The 24,295-nt window shown below is 46.9% G+C and overlaps 1 protein-coding gene across 1 annotated transcript in view; it reads right to left on the bottom strand.

The window, feature by feature from the left end:
• Nucleotides 1-24,295, bottom strand: part of VPS8 (VPS8 subunit of CORVET complex) — a 144,655-nt gene that overhangs the window by 5,365 nt on the left and 114,995 nt on the right. Inside the window, exons 43-45 of the mRNA XM_083154376.1 lie at nt 23,663-23,832; nt 13,775-13,943; nt 6,717-6,764 (exon numbers count right to left, since the gene is read on the bottom strand). Coding sequence (XP_083010502.1) covers nt 6,717-6,764; nt 13,775-13,943; nt 23,663-23,832 — 387 coding nt within the window. The remainder of the gene's footprint in view (nt 1-6,716; nt 6,765-13,774; nt 13,944-23,662; nt 23,833-24,295) is intronic.

Raw genomic sequence — 24,295 nt, 5'->3', positions numbered from 1 at the left:
ATGACAAGAATATCACACTTTTCACACTAGAACAGGGCCTTATTCTAGTTCACTGTTTCTGACAAAATCATTCTTAGATGGACAAAACCATGTGCACTGCAGGTGGGGCAGGTGTAAAATGTGCAGATATATTTAGATTTGGGTGAGTTATTTTGTTTCTGTGCAGGGTAAATACTGACTGCTTTATCTTTCCACTGCAATATAGATCTCACTTTGAAGTAAAACCCCACCCAAATCTAATTCTCTCTGCACAAGTAACATCTACCCCACCTGCAGTGCACATGGTTTTGTCCATCTGAGAAGGAATTTGTCAGAAAGAGTGAACTAGAATAAGGCCCACAGTAACTCAGTGCCGATGGCCACAGTCTGTTTCCATATGCCATGTATGTACTGCAATGGTCCATCTTACTACATAGGCTAAAACAACTATCCCCTTTTCATACAACCTCAGTTAGTGGGCTGAATGACGTACGTGTGATGGGAACGTCCAGTGACCAGTGGGAGGACAAGAGACATTTTTCACTCAAGGGTCAAAGTCATAATTAAGAAACAACGGGTGACATTTAATAGGATGCAATTTTTTTGCATGTCCCGAAATCGCACCATATCACACTTATTATTACATATCATATTTTTTGCCCGATATTCACATATGTTTTCTAGCCAAAGGTACCCACATGGATACTACTCGAGAAGGGGGCCGATGGTTCGTCGCAACATAGGTGAGTTTTGAATGAATGGGTTCCGTGTGTAATAAAGTTTTACTGTATTTAACTAAATGTACTACGGTGGAACTACAAGTCCCAGCGGGCCTTTTATTGCCCTGCATGCTGGGACTTCTGGTTCTCCACAAGTGACTCATAGTTCCACAGCAATACACAACAGTTTTTTTTTATTTTACACCATTTATCAGCCCGATGTCCACCGCCCAGGGGCATTGGGGACAGCCCCAGGCTTCAGCATGGGCAGGTAAGTTCTGGAGGGGGGGACCCCTTCTTGGGGGGTCCCCACTTCCCCAGGACCCCTGCCCATGCTGACCGGTCAGGGTGAGAATGGCCGAGGGGACTTGTATAAAAAGTCTCTCCCCGGCTGTGGCATTACCCTGCTGGCTGGTTAGGTCCGATGCTGGTTCTTAAAAGACGGGGGACACCTACTAATTTTTTCCCCTGTATTTTGTGAAACAGGACCAGCCCTTGAGCCTGGTGCTGGTTTTATAAAATCCAGGGGAACCCTATTTGGTTGGCTCTGTAATTTTATGAAACAGGAACAGCTCTTTGAGCCCGGGGCTGGTTATGCTCAGGAGGTGCCGTGTGAACCAAAGAGGTAACAGAGCTCTTAAACTGGGAAGACCTGTGGCTTTCTCTAGCGGGTTTTACTGGACTGTTGCAGCAGTCCGTGGGGGAACAATTGGTGTCTGGGTTCTTGGTTGACAGAGTAGACCTTACAAAAGTTGGCAAGCAACCACCAAGGCCTGACTGCCACCAAGTTGCTCCTAGAAGACATGTATGAGGCATCAAAGATGCCAAGAGCAGTCAATTCAATCGTCTTATCAAAGTCACCCATAGAAATGGTTGTTTGTACTTGAACTAGCCCCAGAGCAGGCACACTGCCGCTACAGTGTGTATTCTGTTACATGACGGCAGAAGGATTTGGATAAACACCTGTTGAGGGACCTGCGATTCTCTCGGAGTATGTGTTCCCAAATTCTTTAGTTCTCCAGTGGTCTTCACAGTCATTGGGTGGTGCTCAGCGAAAGCTGAGGGGACTTTAGTTCAATAGAATCCCTTGTGCGTCATCACTAATGTCTTGGAGTTCTAATTAAAGCTCTGAAGAAGACATCTCTCCTGCTGAAAATAATTTTGCCTATGCAGCGAGTCTTCCCGGCCGTATTGTTTACCCAAGCCCCGCTCCTCTAGTTTCCGCTGCACCACGGATCCAATGACCTGCTAAAAGATATTTCCGAGCAATCAATAGACTAAGTATACCGTTCTTTACGGGAAACCGGGCACTCAAGGCAAAGGAACTGACTCCAAGACAACGCGATGCCCGGGAGAATTGTGCGAAATCCAGGCCATTTCAGTCGAGAGCATCATTTTATTTTGAGCTCGTGTTAACTGCTGTCAAAGCAAGATAAAGTGCTGCGTATGTACATTCCTATTACTGCAACATTAGTAAATCTTCCAGGCTTGAGCCTTCTGCTTTTATCCATCGCCTGGTAGCAAAAGGAGCCTCTTCTGAGCCCCCCTTCCCAGCACGGTGAAAATGCAGCGTGTAATTACTTCTTCTGAACTATTTTCCGCGATCAACCTGAGCCCCTTCTCTTCCTTCTGTCGTCATGGAAACCTATCAACTCCCCCTTCTCCTCACTCTCAAGTCCACTTTTACGCTCTGCGGCCTTCTTCAGGCGCTGGGAGCTGCAAGGGGCTCTTTAATTCGTTATCATTGAAATGATCAACGCCGTTCAGCAGAGTCCTCAGCTACGGCATGACGTTTCATAAGAGCAGGGTTGTACTCCGCCTTCTGCACATACTACAACTCCCATTATTTTTCCCGTCACTACACACCGGCCATAATGCCTATCTTTTCCACTTGACAATCAGACTTTTTCAAACATTTTGGGGTTGATTCATTTCCTCTCCCTCACACCAGAAAATGCAGGAGCTAGGCTGGTGTAAAAGGGGCCAACCCGGGAATGTCCCAGAATGATCCTGCAACCATATTCCCTGGTAAATCCCTGCATTATCTTGGCACCATATTCCCGGGTAAGTCCCTGCATTTTCTGGTGTGAAAGGGGTATTTTTTCAAATAGCTGGGACCTGCAGTGCTCTGAATACAGCCGGGCAGTCTCCCGCTCTCTGTCCGGCTGTCCATGGCTGTCACTTCTGCCCGGCGGCGGCTGTCCCCCAGTTACCGCGAGCACGTATTCCCCCTTGGAAATGAGCATGTAGGTAAGCAGCACTTATGTAGCCTAATTTTTTTTATAGGCATTATGGTGTTTGGCATAACATGTAATGGACAATATGGTGTGTGGCCTAACATGTAATGGGCATTATGGTGTAAATTTTTAATGTGCGCAATGTCCCTGTGTATGAAGCATATAGTGAATTTTGGCACAATCCGTGTGGCATTATGTGAATTTTGGCACAATCCATTTGGCATCATGTGTAAGGGGCAAGTATAATGGGGTCAAGTATTTTGTTGCATAATGTGTTGAAGTTGTATATGGTGTGGTACACTACACTCAAGGACACGCCCCCTTTTGATTGGCCACACCCCCTTTCCCAGAGCGCGCCTCCGGCGAGAGCAGAACTACATCTTCACTTTTGTCGCCAAGGTGGGCCTGTGTACTTTAAATGCCAGGGCCTATGTTTAATCCCAATCCCGCCCTCTCTCACCGCTCTCTAAGCATGTACACTGGCACCACTAACACCCCCCCTCCCCCTCCAAAACTGTCTCCTATCATGGTGCCCCCCCTGTTATTTTCTCCTGGATCCGCCCCTGCATGCAGCAGAGTATTCCACTGGCCATTCCCGCAGCCTAGACCGCTCGCCAACCCTCATACTGCGTCCCATCTCCTCCACTGCAGAGGTGTATCACCATTTGTTCTGTATTCTATTCCAGGCGCATCAAACTGTAAATTACACACCTAAATCTGACCCTCGGTTCTGTATAGATTACTACGAGGGAATGTTGTTGATCTTTTTGAAAATTCTTTAATTAGGTCAAGAAAATCTATCTTAAAAATTATTTTAATATTACAATGAAGAAAAAAGCATGTAGAGCGTGTCTAGTGGTACCTGGGTGTGTGTTTAAAGGCACCTGGGGGCGTGTCTAAAAGCACCAGGGGGAGTGTCTAGAATCACCAGGGGGAGTGTCTAGAATCACCAGGGGGCGTGTCTAGAATCACCAGGGGGAGTGTCTAGAAATCACCAGGGGACGTGTCTAGTATCACCGTGGCGAGTGTCTAGAATCACCTGGTGGCTTGTCTAGCAGCTCCTAGGTCCACATCACCCCCCGCATGGCCCAGTATCCCCCAGCCTGGATGAGGGAGAAAGATCTGTTTGAAACGTCTTCCATTCCTGTCCGCACGTTACCGAGCGAACTCTACATACCCCTCACACTACCACGAAACAGACGATAAAAATCAGTCTCCTGCCCACCATTCTCTTCTGTCCACAAGCAGATCCACAGATTATCCAGACCCTCTGCTTAATTACTTTATATCAAAGCTGCGTCTAAAACTTTTCTTCAGTTGCAAAATGACATCTTTTAATGAGCCCCTTAGGACAGCCGTGGAACGACTTCCCTGTCTTCTGTATCTAACACGTTCAAAGCTCCTCCAGGGACAGGAACAGATCTAAATACAAAAGGTGTTAAATGGATGAGCGCTGCGACGCTGCATATTTTGAATAGGTTTCTGCGTAAATGCCACCGCAGACGGTGAATATATTAAGCTGTCCTCTGTACACAGGGCCCTGCGTTGTGTATCTGTGTGCTGTGTGTGTATACACTTTGCAATCACGTATACCCTTTAAATATTTTCTTTTTAATAAAATATTTATGAGCTGCAGATTTTGCATGGGGATATGAATAAGGAATGAGATGAATGATCAGTCTGGGGGCCTGGAACATCTGCCAGTTTCTCTCTCTATTTTCCCTTCAAGGGTTTCTGCAGTCAGGGCAATTTCTGATGAGACAACGCTGTAAACAAGGGGCGAGGAAAGGCCGCCTCAGCAGTTCTGTAATTATCCCGTCTCAGGTGAGATTCCTACGGCGGGACGGAACCACTCACTGTGCTGGAGATAGGCTGGCGGAACACTGCCATGACTGAAGGCATCAACATATCAATTTAATAGGATTTCGGTAAGGACCATCTATCTAAATACAAGTCCCGCCCTGAGCTGCAATCGCAACCCGAATGCCACAAATCGCGGCTGTTGCGAAGGCAGGTGCTCTGCCACCATGTTTAGCGCGTGGCGCCACGCATTCACTCCGAAAACGGTCCAGACACGCCAGCGTTGTCGGAGAACACCCCCTAAAGGCCATTTTAACCCCCCTCGATATCCATCCTGTAGTAGGGATGGCCATCGGTGCAGTTGCTATCAATGGTTGCCATCAATTGTCATTATGCAACCAGCCATCGATAGTCACAAACTATGTGATGGATACCCACTGATAGTTTTAGCTATAGATGGTTATAAATTTTCTTTGACTGAATGGCCCGTGGGTCAATCAGAATGTAGGGTGGGGCTTCAGGGTTGTCAGGGGCGGAGCTATGCTCTGAGTTCCAGAATCTTGGGGGGGGGGGACATTTGTTCTGCTGTGTCATCAATAAAGGGAAACCATCTGGTTCTCCCGCATCATTGGCAAAATAATTCGACATCGGCCATAAACCATCGATGATTTAGAATCATTGATGGTCAATGGCCATCCCAAATAAAAGATCAGATAACTTTGTTGCTCTGCAAGGGGTGCAAATATATGTATTGTTTGCCTCATACAGCTTGGTTAGCAAAGCAACAGAAAAAAAGCACACAACAGGGTAAAAACATGCTGCACTGCAGGTGGGGCAGATGTAACGTGCACAGAGAGTTAGATTTTGGGGAGTTATATTGTTTCTGTGCAGGGTAAATACTGTCTGTCTTATTCTTACACAGTCGTTCAGAGAGATATTGCATCAGTACATCTGTGTGTATGGGTAATCTGCCACTGCCATTACTTGCTGCAGGGTCTGATATCACAGCTGGAAGGGCAGATGTAAATGTCGGCCCAGCTACATACCGCTTGATCAATGCTACAGCATCTCCTCTGACCTATCAGTCTGGTCTGTACCCAGCCTTACTCTCTCTGCACGTTACATCTGCCCCACTGCAGTGCTGTTTATACTTTCCTCCCAAGGTAGAATCCACCCCACAGTACCTGCCATGTGCGCACTGAGGTAAGTAAGCCTCAGCAGGTGTGGAAAATGACAGCAATTTCATCACATTTTCACACAGACCTGTCATGTTCTCTGTATAACAGGATCGGTCTTGAGGGGGGGGGGGGGGGGGGGGGGGATAATTCAAACGTACCCAAGGCATGAATGTTCAGACTCAGACGATTAAGAATATCTATCATAATATCATAACGGAATTTACTAGACCGTGGTGCAGCGGATTTTCTTCTTACTGCAGCTGTAGGTGGATGTGTGGGTGAGTATACGCTGCACTGCAGATGAGAAGGTGCCAATATGGTGATTGTTCTATGCATCTGTGGATAACGGAGGTCTTCCAGGCATAAGAATAATGTACAGGGCTCCGAGGCACAAAAAGGGCCTAATTCAGACGTGATCGCAAGGCAAATTTGTTCTCAAAATGGGCAAAACCATGCTGCACTGCTGGGGGGGCAGATGTAACATGTGCAGAGAGAGTTAGATTTGAGTGCGGTGTGTTCAAACTAAAATCTTAATTGCAGTTTAGAAATAAAGCGGCCAGTATTTACCCTGCACAGAAACAATATAACTCACCCACATCTAACTCTCTCTGCACCTGTTACATCAGCCCCACCTGCAGTGCAGCAGCGTTTTGCCCATTTTAAGCAATCAGGTCTGAATCATGCCCAAAGGCTGGCGGCGCTGTGATCTGCCCCATGTCCCTCCTGTAAAGGAAACCAGCTCTTTCCCCCAACACGTTAGGCACACTGACGGGATCACACGTGTAATGTACAGGTGATGTTACCTTCTTGGCAGACTCCTCCCCGGGGTGACTGGCCGCAGCAGATCTCACCTGTTATAAGAGAGTGAATAACTGAGTAATTAGGACACTAAACATCGGTTCTATGCAGTAATACAACATCAGATAGAGCCACGGAGGCACAAGCAGCGAGTCGGCAAGAACCACACATCTGCTGTGACATCAGCGGCTAATCCTGCAGATGTTAATGTCTCACATTGTGTGAGGTGTAAAGTGTGTGAGGAACACGCTGCTCGAGGCTCTGATAGGTGATTACGGAACTATGAAAGGCTCCCATGCTGCCTCATTGGGGATGTACGACACTGCCGCTTGTGGGAAGGTGAGACGGCAGCTCTCAACCGGCACTGATGGAAAAGATTAACCCTATCGCTGCTGGGCGCTCTTCCCATCATTATATGCTTAGGAGTGGACTGCTTAATGTGATAAGGGGGGATTTATCAAAGAACAGATAGAGATAAAATAACAACCAATCTACTCCACCAAGTCATGAACGACAGGACCAGACAGGGGTGCCGGCAGCGAGGAGCGACGGCGGTATGGTTGAGGGTGAGCGGGGGTCATACTGCTTGTTAACAATGTCCTCCTTCCCCCTGTACATGCGCATATTTACATAATCGGCCCCAGTACAACGCTGGTATATAAGCTCAGTGTGTCGAATCTGCTGTTGGTTACCATGCAGACTGCTCCACCAGTACATAGCAACGCCACAGTGTAAATCAAGTCAATCTAAGTAATTAGAAGAAAGTGTCTCCAGCGTTGCCGGTTCCTGAGTTTCCCTGTAGTATTATTAAGTGCAACTAAGTGCATTAGATCTGTCGTATTTGGTCTATTAGCTTTGTTGCTAGCGGTAACCATCCTGACACATTAATGCATTCTGCAAATGACGGTGCTGATTTATACGAGGACAAAGATTAGGGTGATCACGTATGGCATTGTGCATTAATGCGGTATTATTATTACTTCTTATTAGCAGAATTAACACCTGCAGGGTTCTCTACACATTCGTACATTTTATCATTCACAGGGAGCAGAGACACAGAGCTAACACTTAGCACAGCGCTGTGGATTGCTGTGTGATATACTATGGTACGGGATACATTACTAGCTGCCGATGGTTGTGATTGGAGGTGCGATTAGGTAAAGATTATCAGTACTTTGCGTATGACCAAACCGGTATGGGTCAGCGACGTAGGACACAGTACTGCATCAGTCTGTCATTTACTAAGATGGAAGTTCTATTTCACATGGGATGTTGCTATGGGAAACCATTCAGATACGATCTATTATCTTCTAGAAGGTGCTAAATAATTAAGCAGTAGATTCTGATTGGTTGCCCATAGCAACATTCATGGCGAAACAGAACTGTCATCTTAGTGAATTTCCCCCTAAGACTGGGGGCCTCCGTTTCCCAAAACGGGATCTTCATCAGAGGACAGAGATTTCCAGGCCACTTTGTTACATCTTCATTGTCCCCATTGGTCACTCAGCTGGCCAATGGTGTGATAATGCCCAGGTCAGATGCTAAGGGTTCTGCCACATAAAGATTGTGGAGAGAGGACCTTTCCTCTCTGCGTACTAACTGGTCACTCGAGGAGCACACCTGAAGCCCACCAAGTAATACCCTTTTCAGACATACGCAAAAATCCCAGGATTTTTCATGTGCATGCGCATAATCCCAGGACTAGCGGATGTCTGAATGGCTATTCCCGGGATTTTAGTAGAAAAAAATCCCAGGTCCTGCGCACCTGCATTTGACCCGGGATTTTTAAAAACCCGGGATTGTACCGGGTTTAAAATCCCGGGTGGTATGTCTGAAAGGGGTATGAACGAACGTCACCTCGCGATTACTACTTCATTTACAGATTTATCTAAGATGCATGGAACCTATCCTCCCTCTCCAGTACCCGGGACCGTTGCAGCTCTCTACAGCCCTGACTATGTCCTCCTCTGAATGAGGCACACTATCTCACACATTTGCCTTTACTTAGGGACGCATAGCCAACACTGGCTTTGACCATTTATATTGAACTATACTAAGCTGTCTCACTATTATAGTGTTACATTTATATTTGTGTATCTATATACAGTAGTTTCTGCTACTCCATGGTCAGCACCTTACACAATTTAAACAGTTATTATATCAGCCTTATAATAATGCTTAGTTCCAGAAGCATTAGTGGATTACAGTCTTCCCGGGAAGGCGAAACGCGTTGGGGCACTTGACCCCAGGAGGGCCCCGCAGCCAAGTTCATGACTGCGGTTCACTCACGTGTTTTAATTACAGAAGACTGCTACAGGCTGGAATTATCAAAGAGTATGAGTCATAGGGTCCACACTATCATGGTCAACCACTAAATGTCGACAGGGCTTAGGTCAACAAGGCTATGATCGACAGAGTCAGAAGGTCGACTTAAGCATTAGGTCGACAATGGGAAGATCGACAGTTTGCCTAGCCTTAAGCATGGCAATGGATGCGAACCATGCGAGGGAACACAGTACACTAATTGGGGGGGTCCATGTGCTGAAATCTTCAAATGGCCAACAAAAAACATTATAAAACTAACGTTGACCTTTGCGTGAGTCCGCCATTTCCATGTCGACCATTTGTGTGTGTGTCCACCTTTTGTCTTTAGCAACTTTGTCCATGTCGACTATTTGGGAATGGCCTAGACATGGTTGACCTGTGATTATCGACCTATTATACTTTTGTACTGGATTCTATTACCAACCCCCTTCTTTTAAATGACTTTAGTCTGAAGAGATGTATTTATATAAAGTCCGCAGAGTGCAGATATTTTACATTATGGGGCAAAATTGTTTAGCACAATAATTCTGTACAGAATACGGAGCACAAATACCGGTCGCGTTACATTGTTTGCAGACCTGGGAGATTGAGTCCGTCGCAGCAAAAGTCACCGGCTGCTGCAAGCCAGATAAAAACAAACTGTACAAAAGGCTCCAGCATTACTCTTAACTCAACTTTTATTTTAGCACCAGATTTATAGTGCAGATGTAATGATAAAGTAGAAAGGGGTCATTGGTTAACTATCGGCGCCTAATTAAAATCCAAAGTGAGTTTCGGCAACAATATAAAAACTTTGAATATACACTATGTAGACACCTCCACACAAGCGGAATGGTACGTGGGTACAGGGACCCTGAATAGACAGATTGCTAATCAAATGGCTTGCTGGAAGGAGCTACCGGAGTTTGAAAAGGGGATATTGGCTGGCCGATTGGGAAGGGGGGGGGGGGGCGGGTATGAGATGCATTGCGGATCTTAGGAAAGTCTCTAAATCCACATTAATGTGTGGGTGATGAACGGTCATTGCAGGAATGCACTTCGCTCTGGAGAACCCCCCCGGAAACTGTAATCCATGGACCGAAGCGTGCTAACCAAGAAGCTACACACAGTGTAATGGTTAGCATCACTGCCTCACAGCACAGCGGTCATGGGTTCTATTCCCACCATGTGTTATATATACGGGGCAGTACGGATGGTGTAATGGTTAGCATTACTGCCTCACAGTACTGAGGTCATGGGTTCTATCCTCACCATGTGTTATATATACAGGGCAGTACGGACGGTGTAATGGTTACATTACTGCCTCACAGCACTGAGGTCATGGGTTCTATTCCCACCATGTGTTATATATACGGGGCAGTACGGACGGTGTAATGGTTAGCAATACTGCCTCACAGCGCTGAGGTCATGGGTTCTATCCCCACTATGTGTTATATATACAGGGCAGTATGGATGGTGCAATGGTTAGCATTACTGCCTCACAGCACTGAGGTCATGGGTTCTATTCCCACCATGTGTTATATATATGGGGCAGTACGGACGTTGTAGTGGTTAGCATTACTGCCTCACAGCACTGAGGTAATGGGTTCTATTCCCACCATGTGTTATATATACGGGGCAGTACGGATGGTGTAATGGTTAGCATTACTGCCTCACAGTGCTGAGGTCATGGGTTCTATCCCCACCATGTGTTATATATACGGGGCAGTACGGATGGTGTAATGGTTACATTACTGCCTCACAGCACTGAGGTCATGGGTTCTATCCCCACCATGTGTTATATATACGGGGCAGTACGGATGGTGGAATGGTTATAGCATTACTGCCTCACAGCGCTGAGGTCATGGGTTCTATTCCCACCATGTGTTATATATACAGGGCAGTACGGATGGTGTAATGGTTAGCATTACTGCCTCACAGTGCTGAGGTCATGGGTTCGATTCCCACCATGTGTTATATATACGGGGCAGTACGGATGGTGTAATGGTTAGCATTACTGCCTCACAGTGCTGAGGTCATGGGTTCTATCCCCACCATGTGTTATATATACGGGGCAGTACGGATGGTGTAGTGGTTACATTACTGCCTCACAGCGCTGAGGTCATGGATTCTATTCCCACCATGTGTTATATATACTGGGCAGTACGGATGGTGTAATGGTTACATTACTGCCTCACAGCGCTGAGGTCATGGGTTCTATCCCCACCATGTGTTATATATACGGGGCAGTACGGATGGTGTAATGGTTAGCATTACTGCCTCACAGCACTGAGGTCATGGGTTCTATCCCCACCATGTGTTATATATACGGGGCAGTACGGATGGTGTAATGGTTACATTACTGCCTCACAGCGCTGAGGTCATGGATTCTATTCCCACCATGTGTTATATATACTGGGCAGTACGGATGGTGTAATGGTTACATTACTGCCTCACAGCGCTGAGGTCATGGATTCTATCCCCACCATGTGTTATATATACGGGGCAGTACGGACTGTGTAATGGTTACATTACTGCCTCACAGCACTGAGGCCGTGGGTTCTATTCCCACCATGTGTTATATATACGGGGCAGTACGGATGGTGTAATGGTTACATTACTGCCTCACAGCGCTGAGGTCATGGGTTCTATCCCCACCATGTGTTATATATACGGGGCAGTACGGATGGTGTAATGGTTAGCATTACTGCCTCACAGCGCTGAGGTCATGGGTTCTATCCCCACCATGTGTTATATATACGGGGCAGTACGGATGGTGTAGTGGTTAGCATTACTGCCTCACGGCACTGAGGTCATAGGTCCGATTCCCACCATGGCCCTAACTGTGCGGCGTTTGTATATTCTCCCCATGCTTGCGTGGGTTTCCTCTGGGTACTCCGGTTTCCTCCCACAACCCAAAAATATACTGGTAGGTTAATTGGCTCCCAACAAAAAATTAACCCTAGAATGTCTGTGTGTGCGTGTACATGTGGTAGGGAATATAGATTGTAAGCTCCACTGGGGCAGGGACTGATGTGAGTGTTCCAATATTCTCTGTAAAGCGCTGCGGAATATGTGTGTGATATATAAGAAACTGTTAATAAATAAATAATAAAAAGCCATGAAAAGCAAGGGTTACTCCATGCACAACCTGCACACGGATTCCAAATGGCCAATAATGTGTTTTGTCAAGAACACTTGGTAGGGAGGAACATGCAATTGGATATTCGATCAGAAGCTCTGGGAGAAATTGGAACGACGGATGCATTCTAGGCTGAGTGTCACACTTGGTTGCTGTACACAAGACAGATTGGCCAAACATATCTCCTGCTGTTGTCCAGAAACTTGTGGCCGGTTGGCCAAGATGGTCTACAGTAACCACTGCACGTTGTAGACCTACACAGTAGTGACATCACTAACATCTCACTGATCTATTCGCTGTCGGTGTCCAATCATTGATGTCTACATAGTGTAGACTGCACTAACAATAAGAACTACGCTTGGTGTGAGGGTACTGTGATGGCAGTTGTCCGACATCAGTCTAGCATCCTTGTACTCATAAGCCTCGTTGCCGCAGACATAATTTAGTGATGTTATTGTTAGACAAATGAGCCCCAAGTGCCACCGAGCGCCATATGTGCTGTAATGGCTGACCGTTCGTCGCTCTGGATGGTGGCAGAACGTAGAAACAGACATCTTTGAGTTTTCAGCGGAGGAACTATAAAGCCTGCAGGTTAATTTCACTGACTGATGACTTAATTATACTTTAGCTTAACTTGATCTATATCAAGAGGCATCGATAAGCTAATACTAAAAGTCAGGTATAAAGCATTAAAACGGCTTCTTAATACAGAAGGCTTAAGGGTCAATCCACATGGCCTTAATATACTAGCGGGGCGAGTGCAGCTGTATTCCGCGCTACGGTACTGCCCGATTCACACATTTACTGTATGTTTTCAGCCCCGTAGCGCTGATGTAATGTGGAAGGCACACGCATAACTAGGGTTACTCTGAGATAACCTTGGATGTACGAGGCCGTTCGGCAGGAGTGGGCGGGCAGTTGATATCCGGTAATGTCAGCTGCCCACCCGTGGCACCCATGTCACGGGCCGATTACCATGAGAACACCCATGAAACGCTGGGCGTTCCCATGGGCACGACTACAAGCCGCCCCATGCCCGCAACTGTGTTTGCCGCCAAACATCGGTCCCTGTGCAAACGGAACCAGAATAACCCAAGGACATTTTGAACATTTCAGCCTGTCATTACGATCAGCCTAGAGAACAGGTCTGAATTAGGCCCATGGACAACTCAACCTGCGTATTCTCCTATAATATCTCTAACATGGGAACCCCATGATAAACACGTGTTCTTTGGCTGATTATAACCACGGGGAATGCAGGCAGGATGTAGCCAGTCACAGAACCTGTATAAATCATAGCCAGCCACAGAACCTGTATAAATCATAGGTGTCCTGGATTGGGTTTTTACTATATTGCTCTCTCCACTTTGGGTCTGATTCAGGATGGCTCGCTAGGCAGCATACATTCGCTGCATGCCCCCGGCCCTCCCACCCCACAGTGAACGGCCCGGTGAATGTGTAATTTGAGAAGCCGTTCGCTGCCTTGGTTTGCACACGCGCAGAAGTCGCAACAAGTGATCCTGAATCAGGCCCTTTACACTTTGCAAGCTTAGTATCCATGCCGCTATATCATTATCTATACATAGGAGCTTTGTAAGAATGAGGAGCAGCACTCACCTGCACTAAGGACGCCGCCCTTCCCCTCTTCGCATCAGCCAATGACTGGCGGCCGCTCCGCCCTTTGCCGCGCGAGTTACAGCGGTAACACGTCCAGTTGCTCTGTCCCTCCGTTTCCACCTTGCAGTCCTTTCCCATAAGGCAGACGGAGTGGTAGAGATGTCCACAGCTAGAAGGCAAGAGCGGCCATTAGGCTCACGGTACATATATATATGGGCACTACAGCGATGAATTACATAGGTGTACAATGCGAGAGGAGTCATTAGGCTCACGGTACATATATATATGGGCACTACAGCGATGAATTACATAGGTGTACAATGCGAGAGGAGTCATTAGGCTCACGGTACATATATATATATGGGCACTACAGCGATGAATTACATAGGTGTACAATGCGAGAGGAGTCATTAGGCTCACGGTACATATATATATATGGGCACTACAGCGATGAATTACATAGGTGTACAATGCGAGAGGAGTCATTAGGCTCACGGTACATATATATATATGGGCACTACAGCGATGAATTACATAGGTGTACAATGCGAGAGGAGTCATTAGGCTCACGGTACATATATATATATGGGCACTACAGCGATGAATTACATAGGTGTACAATGCGAGAGCAGTCATTAGGCTCACGGTACATATATATATGGGCACTACAGCGATGAATTACATAGGTGTACAATGCGAGAGGAGTCATTAGGCTCACGGTACATATATTAGTACTAAAAAGGAAAAAGAGGGGGAGTGGTGTGCAATGCGCTGCTAGCCACAAATATATCTAGGGGGATATATAATCCACAGTTAAATAAAATCAATACGGACCAATGTGCAAAGATGAAGCGGACACACTGCTTTAAAAAGGTATAAATTTTATATAATTAAATGCATTAAATATACAATAAACACATGAATAAAAAACAAAAAATTGGAAAAAATAATAATAAAAATTAATAATAAAGAGCACAAAAAAATATACACTAAAGGTCTGTTAAACAGGGTAATAGATATCACTCCTAAATAGGATAAAAATGGACGTTATTGGCTTGAAGATGCACCGCTGTAGGTGGGTAACATAAGTAGTTAGGATTCAGATGATAAATGCTGTTATAATGTTATTGAGATGGTGATGATTAGTAATGCTCAGTCCAATGCAGATTAGTATTTATGAAGATGAAGTTAGTAATGAATAACAGTCATTTATACAACTTGAATGGATGCAGTAGAAGTCAAATGCAATTAAGCTCCACGTCAGTGTAAATAAGTATAAGCGGCAATAGAATAAGCGGCAATAGGACGCAGGGGTTTTGGTAGTATATCTCACCCTGTGTCCGTAGCGGCTGAACGCGGTCTGATGGTTGCTCCGTTTATCGGGGTATGGATAGCCGCCGGTGATTCTCCTCTGTAGGTCACCTTAGGATAGGTGCCGGCGGGTAAAGGCTTCTCCTCCCGTTGTATGGAGCGTCCGAGAGTACAGACTGCGGTGATATTGAAAAAAGGCGCTTGTAGCTGGTGGAGACGCTGGGGAGCTGTAGGCAGCGTGATTACTCCTGGGTCAGCGGTCAGCCTCTAACGTCTCAAATGCAATGACGTCAACGCGTTTCGTCTCCTACGTTGTATGGAGACTTTTTCAAGACGTCTTGAAAAAGTCTCCATACAACGTAGGAGACGAAACGCGTTGACGTCATTGCATTTGAGACGTTAGAGGCTGACCGCTGACCCAGGAGTAATCACGCTGCCTACAGCTCCCCAGCGTCTCCACCAGCTACAAGCGCCTTTTTTCAATATCACCGCAGTCTGTACTCTCGGACGCTCCATACAACGGGAGGAGAAGCCTTTACCCGCCGGCACCTATCCTAAGGTGACCCACAGAGGAGAATCACCGGCGGCTATCCATACCCCGATAAACGGAGCAACCATCAGACCGCGTTCAGCCGCTACGGACACAGGGTGAGATATACTACCAAAACCCCTGCGTCCTATTGCCGCTTATTCTATTGCCGCTTATACTTATTTACACTGACGTGGAGCTTAATTGCATTTGACTTCTACTGCATCCATTCAAGTTGTATAAATGACTGTTATTCATTACTAACTTCATCTTCATAAATACTAATCTGCATTGGACTGAGCATCACTAATCATCACCATCTCAATAACATTATAACAGCATTTATCATCTGAATCCTAACTACTTATGTTACCCACCTACAGCGGTGCATCTTCAAGCCAATAACGTCCATTTTTATCCTATTTAGGAGTGATATCTATTACCCTGTTTAACAGACCTTTAGTGTATATTTTTTTGTGCTCTTTATTATTAATTTTTATTATTATTTTTTCCAATTTTTTGTTTTTTATTCATGTGTTTATTGTATATTTAATGCATTTAATTATATAAAATTTATACCTTTTTAAAGCAGTGTGTCCGCTTCATCTTTGCACATTGGTCCGTATTGATTTTATTTAACTGTGGATTATATATCCCCCTAGATATATTTGTGGCTAGCAGCGCATTGCACACCACTCCCCCTCTTTTTCCTTTTTAGTACTAAAATCTGTGGGCACAGGCAATTCCCACAGGTGTGAACTGCAGCAGCTGCCACTTATGTGTTAATCCCATCAAAGTCTGATTCTGAGCGCTGGGGCTCCTGCTGACTGTGCTCTTGGCTTTCCCCCAAGCTCACAGCCAGTAGGGATCTATATACATATATATTCTCACGGTACATATATATATGGGCACTGGTCCTCATTTGCATATGTTGCTGCATAATTTGCATAAGCCACACCCCCTGTTTGTGTGCTCTTGCAGGTCCCTATTCGGGGGGAGAGGGGGTCAGCACTGCTGGATGTCATGCTGCTAGTGTGCTGCTGCTATTTCGTTAGAGAAGGCTAATTGGGGGTGGAGCTGACATCACATGACTTCCCCTCAAACACCTGGGCATGCCTACCTTATCCCTGACACTCCCAGATAACAGCCGCTCACCATGTAATGATTCCCCAGTGTGTGCAGTCTGTGTGTAGCCCAGGACTTACTCAGCGGCTGTGGTAGAATCAGGCTGATCGGGGACGGAGCTGACGTCACATGACTTCCTCACACACCTGGCCACGCCTGCGTATTACCTGACACTCCCAGATAACAGCTGCTCACCATGTAATGATTCCCCAGTGTGTGCAGTGTGTGCGTAGCCCAGGACTTACTCAGCGGCTGTGATAGAATCAGGCTGATCGGGGGCGGAGCTGACGTCACATGACTTCTCACACACCTGGCCACACCTGCGTATTACCTGACACTCCCAGATAACAGTCGCTCACCATGTAATGATTCCCCAGTGTGTGCAGTGTGTGTGTAGCCCAGGACTTACTCAGCGGCTGTGATAGAATCAGGCTGATCGGGGGCGGGGCTGACATCACATGACTTCCCCTCAAACACCTGCATTATCCTGGACCCTGACACTCCCAGATAACAGCCGCTCACCATGTAATGATTCCCCAGTGTGTGCAGTCTGTGCGTAGCCCAGGACTTACTCAGCGGCTGTGATAGAATCAGGCTGATCGGGGGCGGAGCTGACGTCACATGACTTCCCCTCACACACCTGGCCACGCCTGCGTATTACCTGACACTCCCAGATAACAGCTGCTCACCATGTAATGATTCCCCAGTGTGTGCAGTGTGTGCGTAGCCCTGGACTTACTCGGCGGCTGCCATAGAAACCGGCTAATTGGGGGTAGAGCTGACATCACATGACTTCCCTCAAACACATGGCCACGCCTGCATTTTCTCTGCCACTCCCAGAAAACAGCCGGTTACCACCCCCAAACATCAGCTTCCTGTCAATCACTCTGCATACGGCCAGCAATCAAAAATCCTTTTTTAGACAGACACCAAAAAAAACATGAAAAACTCATGTCAACCTTTTAGATGTGTTGACCTATTGCCTGCCCATCCTGTTTCTAATAGCATTCTTACTCCGGGGCATCACACCTGCCTAAACCGTTTGCACGGTACTGTGTATACACATACACACACACACACGTGTAGTATGTGCTTGAATTGGTCCATGTATTAATCCTGGCCCCCTACGGTTCCGCAGTCTCCCGCTAGATAACCTGCCATAGGGATGGGGATCATTATTCTCTCCTCAGAACTAAGCGATGCGGCCTAGAACCTGGAGACATCAAACACTAACGTCCGACTTTTCCCATTAGAACCAGGAAAGTTCTATTACCTCGGCCGCCCTTAGATACCCTGTAGGAGTAGAAGGAGCATGAGAGAGGAAATGAGAGCGCAAGGCCTCTGTGTGCCCATCTCCAAGGTCTCTCCTTGAAGGTTTCTCGGAGAAGACAAAGGAGACTTCAGAGGTAGACGTACGAGACAGATAATAGGGCAACCAGAGGGACGCTGTAACCAATTATACATATACAGTATATTGTGTTCTATTGCCAGGAGTCAGATGCTGCAGAATGGATGGAGGGTACACAAGAAAATACCGCCTCACATTCTCACATTCTTTAGTCCTGAATAGAAATGTAACACGCCACAAAGACAGATGGGAAACAACGTTTATTAGCATCAGCTCTCGGCGCGGTGAGAGGATGGTGTCACCTGTACAGCTGCATTCCTCCGTTAGCATGGAACGGCGTGGTGGGAGGATGGTGTCACCTGTACAGCTGCATTCCTCCGTTAGCATAGAACGGTGCGGTGAGAGGACGGTGTCACCTGTACAGCTGCATTCCTCCATTAGCATAGAAAACGGTGTGGTGAGGACGGTGTCACCTGTAAAGCTGCATTCCTCCGTTAGCATGGAACGGCGCGGTGAGAGGATGGTGTCACCTGTACAGCTGCATTCCTCCGTTAGCATGGAACGGTGCGGTGAGAGGATGGTGTCACCTGTAAAGCTGCATTCCTCCGTTAGCATGGAACGGCGCGGTGAGAGGAAGGTGTCACCTGTACAGCTGCATTCCTCCGTTAGCATGGTATGGTGCTGTAAGAGGATGGTGTCACCTGTACAGCTGCATTCCTCCGTTAGCATGGAACGGCGCGGTGAGAGGAAGGCGTCACCTGTACAGCTGCATTCCTCCGTTAGCATGGTACGGCGCAGTGAGAGGACGGTGTCACCTGTACAGCTGCATTCCTCCGTTAGCATGGAACAGCGCGGTTAGAGGATGGTGTCACCTGTACAGCTGCATTCCTCCGTTAGCATGGAACGGCGCGGTGAGAGGACGATGTCACCTGTACAGCTGCATTCCTCCGTTAGCATGGAACGGCGTGGGGAGAGGACGGTGTCCCCTGTACAGCTGCATTCCTCCGTTAGCATGGAACGGCGCGGTGAGAGGACGGTGTCACATGTACAGCTGCATTCCACTGTTAGCATGGAACAGCCCGGTGAGAGGACGGTGTCACCTGTACAGCTGCATTCCTCCGTTAGCATGGAACGGCGCGGTGAGAGGATGGAGTCACCTGTACAGCTGCATTCCTCCGTTAACATGGAACGGAGCGGTGAGAGGATGGTGTCACCTGTACAGCTGCATTCCTCCGTTAGCATGGAACGGCGCGGTGAGAGGACGATGTCACCTATACAGCTGCATTCCTCCGTTAACATGGAACTGAGCGGTGAGAGGATGGTGTCACCTGTACAGCTGCATTCCTCCGTTAGCATGGAATGGCGCGGTGAGAGGATGGAGTCACCTGTACAGCTGCATTCCTCCGTTAACATGGAACGGAGCGGTGAGAGGATGGTGTCACCTGTACAGCTGCATTCCTCCGTTAGCATAGAACGGCGCGGTGAGAGGATGGTGTCACCTGTACAGCTGCATTCCTCCGTTAGCATGGAACGGCACGGTGAGAGGACGGTGTCACATGTACAGCTGCATTCCACTGTTAGCATGGAACAGCCCGGTGAGAGGACGGTGTCACCTGTACAGCTGCATTCCGCCGTTAGCATGGTACGGCGCGGTGAGAGGACGGTGTCACCTGTACAGCTGCATTCCGCCGTTAGCATGGAACGGTGCGGCGAGATGATGGTGTCACCTGTACAGCTGCATTCCTCCGTTAGCATAGAACTTCGCGGTTAGAGGATGGTGTCACCTGTACAGCTGCATTCATCCGTTAACATGGAACGGAGCGGTGAGAGGATGGTGTCACCTGTACAGCTGCATTCCTCCGTTAGCATAGAACGGCGCGGTGAGAGGATGGTGTCACCTGTACAGCTGCATTCCTCCGTTAGCATAGAACTTCGCGGTTAGAGGATGGTGTCACCTATACAGCTGCATTCCTCCGTTAGCATAGAACTTCGCGGTGAGAGGATGGTGTCACCTGTACAGCTGCATTCCTCCGTTAGCATAGAACTTCGCGGTGAGAGGATGGTGTCACCTGTACAGCTGCATTCCTCCGTTAGCATAGAACTTCGCGGTTAGAGGATGGTGTCACCTGTACAGCTGCATTCCTCCGTTAGCATAGAACGGAGAGGTGAGAGGATGGTGTCACCTGTACAGCTGCATTCCTCCGTTACCATAGAACGGAGCGGTGAGAGGATGGTGTCACCTGTACAGCTGCATTCTGCCGTTAGCACGGAACGTGGTCATCCCTCTGATGCCACCCAATTTGGGGCTCCTGTAAAGTTGCACATACGGGATGTGTTCCCAGTGGTAGCAATGCTGGTGTTCAGTTTATCAACGCTGGCATCCCGACATCAATCAGGATGCCGGCAGCTGAAATCCCGATTCCGAACATAAGTATACTGAGGTGGGTCAGGCCGGGTGTGTTGGGTTTGGGCATGAGGGGGGCGGGGACTTAAGGCTAGACTCATACAGACACCAGTGTGGAGGGCTGGGCAGACGGTATGCAGCCATACTATCCAGAGCTTCTGATTGGCTGCTTATGTAAGGACCTCTTCAGCTGAAAGCAGTTATTGCGGCAATGTATGAAGTTGCAGCCGCCTGTTCACATTAAATGACAATATGCACATGGCCTATGGCAGCAAATAAGGTTCCCATAAAGTTTAAAGGGGAAAATAGCCCCCGCAATGCGAGACCACATCCCCTTATTTCGACCGGTCATCCGAGCCGCACGGAGCTCCACTGAGCACATCTGGGCACTGTGAATGAACCTATAAGCTCACAATCTAATCGGCTGAAGGTGCAGGTAGCTAGGGTCACTAGTAATGAGTTACAGGGACAAGTGACGGTAACAGCAGTGACATTTCCTGCGCAGTGACATTTCTGGCCGATGTACCATTACCATGCCCCGGGGACACATTCATTTCCGTGATGAGTCACTAGACACTAAACAAGACAAGATAAAGAAATCGCCAACCTCACACACAGCCGCCAGACGCCACAGACCTTCCATACAATCCAGTTACTCTGTAATAACAACATATTTCTGTCTAAGAGCAGACAATCCCCATATACCCCAAATGGTCAACAGACAAAATATATATACGAGGGTGAATCAATAAGAAGCCAGGTGGCGTGGCTGAGGAAACATTTTATACTATTGTGTACTACCATCTTCCAAACAACGCTGCACCAAATTTCAGATTGCCTTCATCTGGAACATTGGTGCAGCCAAATTGCATGAAATGCGCTATGAAGTGTTGCCGCATCCACCGTACTGGCCCGACTTGGCTCCCTGCGACTTCTTTCTGTTCCCTAACCTGAAAACGTGGCTCGTGGGGAAAAAAACAAAAAATTCATAGCGCAATTCATGCAATTTGGCCGCAACAATTCCGGATGAGGGAGCTGGTGCATTGTTGTGAAAAAAACTAACCTATGAATCAATCTGAATTCTGGTATGGCGTTGTTTGAAAGATGGTAGTACACAATAGTATTACCAACTTTCCTCAGCAATGCCACCTGTCTTCAAGCACATGTACTTATTGATCCACCCTCATGTGTGTGTGTATATATATATATATATATATATATATATATATATATATATATATAAAAAGCCGACAGATATTATTTCTGTGCTAAGAGCCGAAAGCTTTCATCCTTTGCCATTGAAACGTGGACTTCCATAGTGGCAATTGAGTGGTGAGGATCACATCTGACAGAAATACATTGCCACAAATATTAAGGGAGATGGGCGATGAGTTCTTACAAAGGGATATAGCAGGGATGAAGTTGAACAATCAATACAAAGATGTCTTCAATTGGATAGGGATAACCTCTTGGAGAATCCAAAGAGAGATAAAACCATCAACCAAATGATTTTACCAATCACTTTTTCCATTGCGTCTCCTAAATTGAGAGATCTTGTTTTAAAACACTGGCACATATTGGAAACCGATCCTGTTATGGGCCAATTTTGTCATGAAAGACCACTTTTTTCCATACAAACGGAGCAGCAATTTTAAAGATCAAATGACTTATTCTGAGATTAGTCCTTCTCTGAGTAAAACCAGTTGGCTAAGTGCGAAGAATGGTGCTCTCAAATGTAATGGCTGCGTGATTTGTCAACATCTCATCACTGGTGATTCCGTTATACACCCAGCCGCTGGATTTAAACATAAACTTCAACATCGGATGACTTGTGACAGTAAATACATTGTTTATGTCATCGTTTGTCCTTGTCCATTATTGTACATAGGCAAAACTATTAGGATGCTCAAGGAACGCATTGGGATGCATCGCTCATCCATTAAAAAGGCAATGACATCACGGGACCACTCCACACCCCCTGTTGCTCTGCATTTTTTTGAGGCTGGGCACACTATGAAGGACTTTACATTTATGCCCTTGCACCATGTCAAAACCCCTAAAAGAGGTGGTGATCGTCACCTGACCTTGTTACAAAAAGAAAGCAAATTTATTTACAACTTAAGCTCTTTGAATCCTTCTGGTCTTAAGGCCTTTATTAAGATCTGATCGCAGTGCACGCTCGCGCGGGTGGGAGTGGATTCGGGCAGACCCGCTCGCGGGGGGAGGGGTTTCACCTGTTGGCTGTGGAGTAATGGTGGATGGTGGGCGTGTACTGTAGCCCTGGCTGGGCGGGGGGAGGTGATGTCAAAGGGGTGGGGATGTGTATAACACTGGTCTTTTCCTTAGGGGGGGCGGGTTTGTGTATAATGGGGCGCGGGGCCTAGGGCAGAAACTATGTGTGTATAACGCTGTCAATCACTCTTGTAACCCCGCCCAGAGTTATAAACAGTGACAGATCTGGCTTATGAGATATGGCTTTTCCTTAGGGGGGGCGGGTTTGTGTATAATGGGGGGCGGGGCCTAGGGCAGAAACTATGTGTGTATAACGCTGTCAATCACTCTTGTAACCCCTCCCAGAGTTATAAACAGTGACAGATCTGGCTTATGAGATATGGCTCATATTGTATGTTTGTGTTAAGGCTCCAATTACCATATAAATGTATGTACGGCAGTAATTATATTTCAAAAGTGGCGTTACAAAATAGGTGCTCTAATTACAGCACTTAAATTCAGTTCTATAGCAACAAGTTTTAACGACTTCCGCTGAGATAATAAGAGTGAGATGGAAAGTTGCGCTGAGGAAATTAATGAATTTTGTGGCTTAATCAAATGAAATATAATGAAATATGAAAAGAACAATCACAATTCTGTACAGTAATTGCATACAACCGAACAGTAGCATTCATTTGAATACATAATATTTTTGCGTGATTCTGAGTCACGTGATTCTGAGTCACGTTAGGCCCGGCGGCTTTAGCATCTATTGTTAGACTTTGCGACTTTGTGTGCACGGGCTGTGGACACATTCGAAGTGTGGCTTATACGCATGCCTAGCAGCAAAGGAATGCTCAACCGTGCCCACCATTCGCTCAGCGCAAGACTCAGAATCGGGCCCACTGCAGGATTATTATTAGGAAAAGCTAGGGGGAGGAGTGTGGAAAACGGAGGTACCTGAACACGATGATCTCGTCTGATGCCTCCTGCCTCCTCTTGTACTGCTGCAAGCACACACAGCAGTAGTCTTGCTTCGGAACAAGACCTTTGGTAATGGACGTTTTGAGGTTTCGGAGAGACCAGTGCAGATCCTGGTTCAGCAGGTTTGTAGTGGTTTCCAGTAGCGTCTGTGTGAGGAAGCCAGAAGAGGGGTTTGTAAAGTGAATTACCACAACCTGCAACTTCTATGTATAAGCAGAACTGGTCCACCATGCACAGGGGAAGCGGCCATTTTGAATTAAAATTAATGAGTAAATTCTGCCCTTTGTAACCATATTTTTACCTCAAACCCTATTTGATCCTTATTTCTTTGTAAGGATACCTAATGTCTATCCCAAGCATGTTTAAAATGTTCTACTGTCAGCCTCTACCACCTCTGATGGAAGTCACTAATCCACTACCCCTTCTGTGAGGTCATTTTTCCTCAGATTTCCCCTGAACCTCCCTCCCCCCAGTCCTTCTTCATTCTAAGGACCAGATGCACTAAGCTTCAAAAGTGATAAAATGGAGAGTGATAAACAGCCAGCCAATCAGCTACTACCGGCCATGTTGCAGACTGTGTCAGACAGGAGCTGATTGGTTGGTTGTTTT

The sequence above is a fragment of the Crinia signifera genome, chromosome 7, assembly GCF_055691185.1.
Source record: "Crinia signifera chromosome 7, ASM5569118v1, whole genome shotgun sequence".
Taxonomy (NCBI): Eukaryota; Metazoa; Chordata; class Amphibia; order Anura; family Myobatrachidae; genus Crinia; species Crinia signifera.
The sequence above is the reverse complement of the archived record's forward strand: the minus strand, read 5'-3'. Positions and strand labels throughout refer to the sequence as shown.